Source organism: Entelurus aequoreus, linkage group LG23 (assembly GCF_033978785.1).
Source record: "Entelurus aequoreus isolate RoL-2023_Sb linkage group LG23, RoL_Eaeq_v1.1, whole genome shotgun sequence".
Taxonomy (NCBI): Eukaryota; Metazoa; Chordata; class Actinopteri; order Syngnathiformes; family Syngnathidae; genus Entelurus; species Entelurus aequoreus.
This window is the reverse complement of record NC_084753.1, coordinates 41,661,106-41,673,623: the sequence shown is the minus strand read 5'-3', so window position 1 is coordinate 41,673,623 and position 12,518 is coordinate 41,661,106. Positions and strand designations below refer to the sequence as shown.

Genomic DNA, 12,518 nt, shown 5'->3' with positions numbered 1-12,518 from the left:
GACTGGTCCGCAGCTACAAAAAGATTGGGTACCACTGATCTACATCACAGGTGTCCAACTCAAGTCCCCGGGGGGGCCAATTCTTCCCCGCCACATTATTTTATTAAAGCCTGATAAAAATGGGCTTCAATAAAATACTTTTTATTTATTTTAATAAATGCATTTGTTCTTTCAATTTTGACAGGGAAAAAAAAAGCCTATTTTAAAACCTCTAAAGCACAGGTGTCAAACTCAAGGCCCGGGGGGCCACGTGTGACCCGCCCTTCATTTTATTTGGCCCTGGAAATAATATGTATATAAAAAAAAAAAAAAGACTAATTTTTCTTACTAAATGTATTCTTTCTTTCTTTTTTGGGGGAAAATACTCCATGCAATCGCAAATTCTTAACTTAATTATGTAAAAATATGTCATCAAATATTCAAACCATTTTTTTATAGAAATAAATACTAATAATAAATGATTTCAAAGCAAGTTATCCATCAAATCAAAGTAGCAATGGATTCAATAAAAGTGTGAAATTTACTGTGGTTTTTACAGCATTTTTCTCAAAATTATATAAAACCAGTACTTTTTTTACTGTAATACACTGTGGTGCCGTTTTGGCAAACTGGCAACTCAGGTGTCAAAATTTTACTGTAAAATTGCATTTTTTAAATTTACAGTAAAAGACAAAAATGTAAATTTTACAGTAAAATTCTGGCAACTCAGCTGCCTTTTTTCTTTTTTTTTTTTTTTTTTTACCATAAAAACAGCAGAAGTGTACTGCAACTTACCATATATTTTTTTACATTTTAGTTTTTTTAAACATTTACTAATAAATGCATAAAAAATAGTGTAATAATTAGGGATGTCCGATAATGGCTTTTTGCCGATATCCGATATGCCGATATTGTCCAACTCTTTAATTACCGATACCGATATCAACCGATACCGATATCAACCGATATATACAGTCGTGGAATTAACACATTATTATGCCTAATTTGGACAACCAGGTATGGTGAAGATAAGGTACTTTTTTTTTAATTAATAAAATAAAATAAATAAATTAAAAACATTTTCTTGAATAAAAAAGAAAGTAAAACAATATAAAAACAGTTACATAGAAACTAGTAATTAATGAAAATTTGTAAAATTAACTGTTAAAGGTTAGTACTATTAGTGGACCAGCAGCACGCACAATCATGTGTGCTTACGGACTGTATCCCTTGCAGACTGTATTGATATATATTGATATATAATGTAGGAAGCAGAATATTAATAACAGGAAGAAACAACCCTTTTGTGTGAATGAGTGTAAATGGGGGAGGGAGGTTTTTTGGGTTGGTGCACTAATTGTAAGTGTATCTTGTGTTTTTTTATGTGGATTTAATAAAAAATAAAATAAAATAAAAAATAAAATAAAAAACGATACTGATAATAAAAAAAACGATACCGATAATTTCCGATATTACATTTTAAAGATTAAAAGATTAAAGTACCAATGATTGTCACACACACACTAGATTTAACGCATTTATCGGCCGATAATATCGGCAGACCGATATTATCGGACATCTCTAGTAATAATAGTATTCACTGTTAGAAGTGGCCCTCAGGGGCCAAACATAAGTGCGATGTGGCCCTCAGTGAAAACCACTTTGACACCTGTCAAAGCAAGTTATGCATCAAATTGCTCAATTTAAAAGTAGATTTCATGGGAAAATTGTGAAATTTAATATGTTTTTTACAGCATTTTTCTCTAAATTATTTTTAAAAAAAGTACTTATTTTTATTGTAAAATAAGGCCACGCCATTTTTCATCCCGCTAACTTTTCAAAGGGATTTAAATTTTGAATTTCCTATGGTTCAAGGACATGTTTTATCATTTATCATGTCCACAAAGTCCGGTGAGCAGGTTGTTATGTCTGTTTGTCTTTTGACATTTTGTGTTGGGTGCATTTTTTATTTTATTTTTTGCACTATGACTAGGGAAGGTTGTTTGCATTGGGTCATATAAGTAAATGCTGTGCATGAATATTCAAGCGTAATTAAAAGCTCTAAAGGCTTAGTGGCCACATGCGTTGTCAGAACCTTTTAGCTCTCATTTCCAAAATTGTGTACACTACTGAATTGGGGTCTTATGGCCGCTTATGTGGACACTTATACTGCCATCTGGTGGTGTCAGAAGAGTATAACATACAATGGAATTTGGAGAAAAAAAAAAGTGTAAAAATAAGAATTAGCATGTCATTAAACATGAAGTACACGTTTGTGTACTTATGGACTAAGTACATCATATCAAAAGATGATTCTTAGTTTTTATTCAAACTAGGGTCCAATAAGCCCAAATAGCAAAGAGAAATAAAATAAAAAGCATGTAAACAAACAGCTTTAATATTATCTGATCATGCCAATTATATTATTATATACTGTATTGCAAGACTATTTTTGTGAGATAAAATCAAATAGGTACATATCTGCTTGTCACCTTTATTTATGATTTTAAAGCAAGTTATACATACAAAAAAAAAAGAAATAATAAAATGAATATGCATTTCGATTAATCATGATTAATCATGATTAATCACAGGTTTTTACCCGCATGCATAATGTAAATTAATTTTAAAAAAGCGGCCCTTTGAAATCAGCCATTACTGCGACGTGGCCCCCAATGAAAATGAGTTTGACACCCCTCCTCTATATCAAAAATACGATTTGCCTAAAAGGCTGAATAGGACATATTAAAACAATATTTAATCGACTAAGAATAGCGGTTCATCTGAATTTTTTTTTTTTTTGACATCCCTAATAAATGCTTCAGAGGGTTTTGTGTAAATCAGTTTTTTGATAACTAGCAAAAAAACAAAAAAAAACAAACCCTTAGATTTACAAAAGGAAAAAGCTGAAGTATGTGGACAAAAAGGCCAAAATTTTAAAAAATGAGTTTGACACCCCTCCTCTATATCAAAAATATGCTTTGCCTAAAAGGCTGAATAGGACGTATTAAAACAATATTTAATCGATTAAGAATTGTGGGTCATTTGAAAATCTTTTTTTTTCTGACATCCCTAATAATTGCTTCAGAGGGTTTTGTGTAAATCAGTTTTTGCTAAGTAGCAAAAAAACAAACCCTTAGCTTCACAAAAAAGAAAAAGCTGAAGTATGTGGACAAAAAGGCCAAAATTTTAAAATAGCGGCCCTTTGAAAGCAGCCATTACTGCGACGTGGCCCCCAATGAAAATGAGTTTGACACCCCTCCTCTATATCAAAAATATGATTTGCCTAAAGGGCTAAATAGGACATGTTTTAAAAAAAATTAATCGACTAAGAATCGCGGTTCATTTGAAAATGGATTTTTTTTGGCATCCCTAATTGCTTCAGAGGGTTTTGTGTAAATCTAGCAAAAAAACAAAACAAAAAAAACAACCTTAGATTCACAAAAGGAAAAAGCTGAAGTATGTGGACAAAAAGGCCAAAATTTAAAAAAAGCGGCCCTTTGAAAGCAGCCATTACTGCGACGTGGCCCCCAATGAAAATGAGTTTGACACCCCTCCTCTATATCAAAAATATGATTTGCCAAAAACGCTAAATAGGACATATTTAAAAAAAATGTAATCGACTAAGAATCGCAGTTCATTTGAAAATAGAAAATGTTGACATCCCTAATAATTGCTTCAGAGGGTTTTGTGTAAATCAGTTTTTTGCTAACTAGCAAAAAAACAAAACCTTAGCTTCACAAAAGGAAAAAGCTGAAGTATGTGGACAAAAAGGCCAACATTTTAAAATAGCGGCCCTTTGAAAGCAGCCATTACTGCGACGTGGCCCCCCAATGAAAATGAGTTTGACACCCCTCCTCTATATCAAAAATATGATTTGCCTAAATGGCTAAATAGGACATATTAAAAAAAAATGTAATCGACTAAGAATCGCGGTTCATCTGAAAATAAAAAATGTTTTGACATCCCTAATAATTGCTTCAGAGGGTTTTGTGTAAATCTAGCAAAAAAACAAAACAAAAAAAACAACCCACAAAAGGAAAAAGCTGAAGTATGTGGACAAAAAGGCCAACATTTTAAAATAGCGGCCCTTTGAAAGCAGCCATTACTGCGACGTGGCCCCCAATGAAAATGAGTTTGACACCCCTCCTTTATATCAAAAATATGATTTGCCTAAAAGGCTGAATAGGACATATTAAACAATTTTTTAATCGACTAAGAATCGCGGTTCATTTGAAAATCTTTTTTGACATCCCTAATAATTGCTTCAGACAGTTTTGTGTAAATCAGTTTTTGCTAACTAGCAAAAAAACAAACCCTTAGCTTCATAAAAGGAAAAAGCTATGGACAAAAAGGCCAAAACTGATGAGAAAATGTTAAAAAAAAAGGTGCCAAAAGTGGGAAGTGGAGGTGTTTTGTGTCTCTCAGAGCTTCCCTGAGTCCAGTTCTGAACGTGTGCGGGTGTGTCCTGAAAGTTCTGTGCCGTTCGGACATGATTGGACGGACCCCTGGTGGCGGTCACCACGGAGACCGTCATCGGGATTGGTGTCTCCTGTGGACTGACCGCACCCCGCTGACGTCTCCATGCCCTTTACCCCACTGTCCCCGCAATTCTGGGAGCTGTCCTCCTTCCGGGCCGACGGTCCTGAACCCGAGTCGCCACCGGGGCTAAAACACGGACCCCGGACCGTCTCCTCGCCGGAGTCGTTCGCCACCATGTTACCTGTCTCCTCGGCGGGAGTGTCACCGCCATCGTCCACGTTGGGTTCCCCCTCCCGAGGACCCGGGTCCGCGGGGCCGAGGTCGGCCCGCATAGCGGGCCGGACCGTCTGGTGGCACATGGGGCAGGTCTCCTGCACGTAGAGCCACTTGCGGAGGCAGTTGCCGTGGAAAAGGTGGCCGCAGTACGTGATGACGGCGGCGCTCATCTCCTGCCGACAGAGACCCCGGGGGGTTAGAGAGTGGTTGCTGATACGATATATTATATATTTTAGCAGACAAAATCAAGCAGTGCAGGTGAAGTTTGCTATGTTACTTCTTGGAAGGGAATTATGGCTAAAAACAAGCCAGTAGACAACAATTCATTCATGTTCAAGACATTTTCAATAAAAGCCACATTTTAAGTGTAGATTTACCTGTGACTTCAAAATAAAACAATACACGTTCAATAGAAAAAATAAAGTGCAACCAACATCTCTTCGGTAGGTTTACTATTGTTTTTCATGTATAAATAACAACAAAAAAAAAGAATACAAAATATTTTCAGGTTAAATAAGAAGTGGTTTGATCTGCTACTACTCTCATTTTAATAAACAGTCACGGTAACAACTGTAAGCCAACTAGGGTTGTCCCGATAGAGGTCTTGTTAAAAGTGGATTTTCAAGGCAAAAAATGATTTTCAAGTAAAAAAATGATTTTCATGATAAAAAATGATTTTCAAGGTAAAATTTGATTTTCAAGGTAAAAAATGATTCTCAAGGTAAAAAATGATTTTTATGATAAAAAATTATTTTCAAGGTAGAAAATGATTTCAAGGCAAAAAATGATTTTCAAGGTAAAAAATGATTTTCTAGTCAAAAAAAATGATTTTCATGATAAAAAATGATTTTCAAGGTAGAAAATTATTTTCAAGGTAAAATTTGATTTCCAAGGTAACAAATGTTTTTCATGATAAAAAAGATTTTCAAGGTAAAAAATGATTTAAGGTAAACAATTATTTTCATGATAAAAAATGATTTTCAAGGTAAAAAATGATTTTCAAGGTAAAAAATGATTTTCATGATAAAAAATGATTTTCAAGGTAGAAAATGATTTTCAAGGTAAAATTTGATTTCCAAGGTAAAAAATGATTTTCAAGGTAGAAAATGATTTAAGGTAAACAATGATTTTCATGATAAAAATGATTTTCAAGGTAAAAAAATATTTTCAAGGTAGAAAATGATTTAAGGTAAAAAATGATTTTCATGATAAAAAATTATTTTCAAGGTAGAAAATGATTTTCAAGGCAAAATTTGATTTCCAAGGTAAAAAATGATTTTCAAGGTAAAAAATGATGTAAGGTAAAAAATGATTTTCATGATAAAAATGATTTTCAAGGTAAAAAATGATTTTCAAGGTAAAAAATGATTTAAGGTAAAAAATGATTTTCATGATAAAAATGATTTTCAAGGTAAAAAATGATTTAAGGTAAAAAATGATTTTCATGATAAAAATGATTTTCAAGGTAAAAAATGATTTTCAAGGTAAAAAATGATTTTCATGATAAAAATGATTTTCAAGGTAAAAAATGATTTTCAAGGTAAAAAATGATTTTCATGATAAAAAATGATTTTCAAGGTAGAAAATGATTTTCAAGGTAAAATTTGATTTCCAAGGTAAAAAACGATTTTCAAGGTAAAAAATGATTTCCAAGGTAAAAGTTGATTTTCGAAGTAAAAGTTGATTTTCACGGCCAAAAATGATTTTCAAGGTAAAAAATGATTTTCTAGGTAAATGTTGATTTTCAAGGTAAAAGTTGATTTTCAAGGCAAAACATTTTTTTCAAGGTAAAAAATTATTTTCAAGGTAAAAAATGATTTACAAGGTAAAAAAATTATTTTAAAGTAAAAAATCCATCCATTTTCTACCGCTTGGGGGGTGCTGGAGCCTTGAATTTAAAAAAATAATACATATATATTAGGGCTGCGAATCTTTGGGTGTCCCACGATTCGATTCGATATCGATTCTTGGGGTCACGATTCGATTCAATATGGATTCTTGGGGGTCACGATTCGATTCAAAATCGATTTTTTTCGATTGAACGCGATTCCCGATTCAAAAAGGATATTTTCCCGATTGAAAAGGATTGTCTATTGATGGAATACATAGATGTCAGCAGGATCTACCCCAGTCTGCTGACATGCAAGCAGAGTAAAAAGCTTTTATAATTGTAAAGGACAATGTTTTATCAACTGATTGCAATAATGTACATTTGTTTCAACTATTAAATGAAGCAAAAATATGACTTATTTTATCTTTGTGAAAATATTGGACACAGTGTGTTGTCAAGCTTATGAGATGCCATGCAAGTGTAAGCCACTGTCACACTATTGTTCTTTTTTAATAAATGTCTAATGATAATGTCAATGAGGGATTTTTAATCACTGCTATGTTGAAATTGTAACTAATATTGATACTGTTGTTGATAATATTCATTTTTGTTTGACTACTTTTGGTTTGTTCTGTGTGGTGTTTGTGTCTCCTCTCAATTGCTCTGTTTATTGCACTTCTGAGTGTTGCTGGCTCGGCTTTGCTTTTGGAATTGGATTGCATTGTTGTGTGTTGTTTTGTTGGATTGATTAATTAAAAAATTAAAAATTAAAAAATCGATTATGGAAAAATGAGAGTCGATACTGAATCGCACAAAGTGAGAATGGTGATTTGAATTTGAATCGATTTTTTCCCACACCCCTAATATATATATATATATATATATATATATATATATATATATATATATATATATACACACACATATATATATACATACACTAGGGTTGTTCCAATACCAATATTTTGGTACCGGTACCAAAATGTATTTCAATACTTTTCGATATGTTTCGATACTTTTCTAAATAAAAGGGGACCACAAAAAATGGCTTTCTTGTCTTTATCAATCAACAGAATTTTAACGCATAAAACAGTAGTAGTTTTTTTTTCCAATTTACAGTAATATGCTTTTTTAACATTGGTTGTGATTTTTATTTAAGTGCACAATTTTTCTAACAGACAAAGTATATTTTATTGTTACTGATGTTGTGGCTTCTGTATTTGTTGTGGCTTTTGCAATCGTGCTGTAGCGGAAAGTTGCTGCGATATTAATTTACGATCGTTTGGTGCGTTTGCATTTGTTGAGACCTTTCTCACACATTTTTCAACCCACTTCAACCATTCCACCGTCAAAATGTTCGTCTTAGTCAGGACAAAAAACTCATTCTTTTTTAAACTGGAAAAATTCCTGGTTTTCCCGAAATTCCAGGAACTCCGTAATACCATTTCTCAATTAAAAAATGTTACAACTTCAACATTTCTCGATCGATTTGAAAAATTCCAACACCAACCACTTTAGCATTTTCACAACAATTCCCTATTTTCCCGGAATTCCCAGTTTTTTATGAAATTCCCATTTTAATGAATAGGACATTTTTCAAAGTTCCACAACTCCCACATTTTTCATCTGATTCACACCGCTCCAACTTCAAAATATTCAGCCTGTTCAGGAATTGGGTGCTCCTTTTCAACAATTCTAAAAAAAAATTCCCGGATTTCCTACAATTCCCTTTTTTTGGGAGATTTTCCCCATCCAAAATAAATTGGCCATTTTTCAAACTTCCACCATTTCCACATTTTTCAACCGATTCAAACCATTTCACCTTCAACACATTCCACTCATCCTACACATTCAAACTATCATTCAACTATCAAAACCAATAATTTTTCCAGTCAAATTTATTTATTTTTTTGTCCTGACTAAGAGGAATGTTTAGACGGTGGAACGGTTGAAAAATGTGGAAGGAGTAGTCGCCAGAAAAAAGGGTGAAAATAGGGTTTGGAATTCTGGGAATTCCTGGAATTTTTTTAAACTTGGAAAAATGATAGTTTGAATGTGCAGGATGAGTGGAATGTGTTGAAGGTGAAATGGTTTGAATCGGTTGAAAAATGTGGAAATTGTGGAAGTTTGAAAAATGACCAATTTATTTTGAATGGGGAAAATCTCCCCAAAAAACTGGGAATTCTAGGAAATCCGGGAATTCTCGGTTTTCCAAACCCTATTTTCACACGTTTTTCTGGCGACTACTCCTTCCACATTTTTCAACCGTTCCACCGTCAAAACGTTCCTCTTAGTCAGTACAAAAAATTTAAAAAAATGTAACTGGAAAAATTCCTGGTTTTCTGGGAATTCCTGGACATTTTTTTAAACTTGGAAAAATGATAGTTTGACTGAGTAGGATGAGTGGAATATGTTGAAGGTAGAATGGTTTGAATCGGTTGAAAAATGTGGAAATGGTGCAAGTTTGAAAAATGGCCAATTCATTTTGAATGGGGAAAATCTCCCAAAAAAACTGGGAATTCTAGGAAATCCGGGAATTCTCGGTTTTCCAAACCCTATTTTCACCCTTTTATTTGGCGACTACTTCCACATTTTTCAACCGTTCCACCGTCAAAACGTTCCTCTTAGTCAGTGCAAAAAATTTTAAAAAATGTAACTGGAAAAATTCCTGGTTTTCTGGGAATTCCTGGACATTTTTTTAAACTTGGAAAAATGATAGTTTGACTGTGTAGGATGAGTGGAATGTGTTGAAGGTGGAATGGTTTGAATCGGTTGAAAAATGTGGAAATTGTGGAAGTTTGAAAAATGGCCAATTCATTTTGAATGGGGAAAATCTCCCAAAAAAACTGGGAATTCTAGGAAATCCGGGAATTTTTTTTAGAATTGTTGAAAAGGAGCACACAATTCCTGAACAGGCTGAATATTTTAAAGTTGGAGCGGTGTGAATCAGATGAAAAATGTGGCAGTTGTGGAATTTTGAAAAAATACCTATTCATTAAAATTGGAATTTCATGAATATTTGGGAATTCCGGGAAAATAGGGAATTGTTGTGAAAATGCTAAAGTGGTTGGTGTTGGAATTTTTCAAATCGGTCGAGAAATGTTGAAGTTGTAACATTTTTTAATTGAGAAATGGTATTACGGAGTTCCTGGAATTTCGGGAAAACCAGGAATTTTTCCAGTTTAAAACAATTAGTTTTTTGTCCTGACTGAGAGGAACATTTTGACGGTGGAACGGTTGAAAAATGTGGAAGGAGTAGTCGCCAGAAAAAAGGGTGAAAATAGGGTTTGGAAAACTGAGAATTCTTGGAATTCCTGGAAATTTTTTAAACTTGGAAAAATGATAGTTTGAATGTGCAGAATGAGTGGAATATGTTGAAGGTGGAATGGTTCGAATCGGTTGAAAAATGTGGAAATTGTGGAAGTTTGAAAAAGGGCCAATTTATTTTGAATGGGGAAAATTTCCCACAAAACTGGGAATTCTAGGAAATCCGGGAATTTTTTTTTTAGAATTGTTGAAAAGGAGCACACAATTCCTGAACAGGCTGAATATTTTAAAGTTGGAGCGGTGTGAATCAGATGAAAAATGTGGGAGTTGTGGAATTTTGAAAAAATACCTATTCATTAAAATTGGAATTTCATGAATATTTGGGAATTCCGGGAAAATAGGGAATTGTTGGGAAAATGCTAAAGTGGTTGGTGTTGGAATTTTTCAAATCCGTCGAGAAATGTTGACGTTGTAACATTTTTTAATTGAGAAATGGTATTATGGAGTTCATGGAATTTCGGGAAAACCAGGAATTTTTCCAGTTTAAAACAGTTTTTTTGTCCCGACTAAGAGGAACGTTTTGACGGTGGAACGGTTGAAAAATGTGGAAGGAGTAGTCGCCAGAAAAAAGGGTGAAAATAGGGTTTGGAAAACTGAGAATTCTGGGAATTCCTGGAAATTTTTTAAACTTGGAAAAATGATAGTTTGAATGTGCAGAATGAGTGGAATATGTTGAAGGTGGAATGGTTTGAATCGGTTGAAAAATGTGTAAATGGTGGAAGTTTGAAAAATGGACAATTCATTTTTAATGGGGAAAATCTCCCAAAAAACTGGGAATTCTAGGAAATCTGGGAAGTTCTTTTTAGAATTGTTGAAAAGGAGCACACAATTCTTGAACAGGCTGAATATTTTGAAGTTGGAGCGGTGAGAATCAGATGAAAAATGTGGGAGTTGTGGAACTTTGAAAAATGTCCTATTCATTAAAATGGGAATTTCATGAAAATGTGGGAATTCCGGGAAAATAAGGAATTGTTGTAAAAATGCTAAAGTGGTTGGTGTTGGAATTTTTCAAATCCGTTGAGAAATGTTGAAGTTGTAACATTTTTAATTGAGAAATGGTATTATGGAGTTCCTGGAATTTCGAGAAAACCAGGAATTTTTCCAGTAAAAAAAAAGTTTTTTGTCCTGACTAAGAGGAACATTTTGACGGTGGAACGGCTGAAGTTGAAAAATGTGGAAGGAGTACTCGCCAGAAAAAAGGGTGAACATATGGTTTGGAAAACCGAGAATTCTGGGAATTCCTGGACATTTTTTAAACTTGGAAAAATGATAGTTTGAATGTGCAGAATGAGTGAAATATGTTGAAGGTGGAATGGTTTGAATCGGTTGAAAAATGTGGAAATGGTGCAAGTTTGAAAAATGGCCAATTCATTCTGAATGGGGAAAATCTCCCAAAAAACTGGGAATTCGAGGAAATGCGGGAATTCTCGGTTTTCCAAACCCTATTTTCACACGTTTTTCTGGCGACTACTCCTTCCACATTTTTCAACCGTTCCACCGTCAAAACGTTCCTCTTAGTCAGTACAAAAAATTAAAAAAAATGTAACTGGAAAAATTCCTGGTTTTCTGGGAATTCCTGGACATTTTTTTAAACTTGGAAAAATGATAGTTTGAATGTGCAGGATGAGTGGAATGTGTTGAAGGTGAAATGGTTTGAATCGGTTGAAAAATGTGGAAATGGTGCAAGTTTGAAAAATGGCCAATTCATTTTGAATGGGGAAAATTCCCAAAAAACTGGGAATTCTAGGAAATCCGGGAATTTTTTTTAGAATTGTTGAAAAGGAGCACACAATTCCTGAACAGGCTGAATATTTTAAAGTTGGAGCGGTGTGAATTAGATGAAAAATGTGGCAGTTGTGGAATTTTGAAAAAATACCTATTCATTAAAATTGGAATTTCATGGATATTTGGGAATTCCGGGAAAATAGGGAATTGTTGTGAAAATGCTAAAGTGGTTGGTGTTGGAATTTTTCAAATCGGTCGAGAAATGTTGAAGTTGTAACATTTTTTAATTGAGAAATGGTATTACGGAGTTCCTGGAATTTCGGGAAAACCAGGAATTTTTCCAGTTTAAAACAATTAGTTTTTTGTCCTGACTAAGAGGAACGTTTTGACGGTGGAACGGTTGAAAAATGTGGAAGGAGTAGTCGCCAGAAAAAAGGGTGGAAATAGGGTTTGGAAAACCGAGAATTCTGGGAATTCCTGGAAGTTTTTTAAACTTTGAAAAATTATAGTTTGAATGTGCAGAATGAGTGGAATATTTTGAAGGTGGAATGGTTTGAATCGGTTGAAAAATGTGGAAATTGTGGAAGTTTGAAAAATGGACAATTCATTTTGAATGGGGAAAGTCTCCCAAAAAAACTGGGAATTCTAGGAAATCCGTGAATTCTCGGTTTTCCAAACCCTATTTTCACCCGTTTTTCTGGCGACTACTCCTTTCACATTTTTCAACCGTTCCACCGTCAAAACGTTCCTCTTAGTCAGTACAAAAAATTTAAAAAATGTAACTGGAAAAATTCCTGGTTTTCTGGGAATTCCTGGACATTTTTTTAAACTTGGAAAAATGATAGTTTGACTGTGTAGGATGAGTGGAATGTGTTGAAGGTGAAATGGTTTGAATCGG

The 12,518-nt window shown here is 33.8% G+C and overlaps 1 protein-coding gene across 3 annotated transcripts in view; it reads right to left on the bottom strand.

The window, feature by feature from the left end:
- Positions 1 to 722: 722 nt before the first annotated feature.
- The window catches only part of LOC133640553 (RING finger protein 145-like), a 33,584-nt gene continuing 21,788 nt past the window's right edge, over positions 723 to 12,518 (bottom strand). For all 3 annotated transcript variants that reach the window (XM_062034033.1, XM_062034034.1, XM_062034035.1), the window contains one exon: positions 723 to 4,910. In XM_062034033.1, coding sequence (XP_061890017.1) covers positions 4,404 to 4,910 — 507 coding nt within the window. In that variant the 3' untranslated portion in view covers positions 723 to 4,403. The remainder of the gene's footprint in view (positions 4,911 to 12,518) is intronic.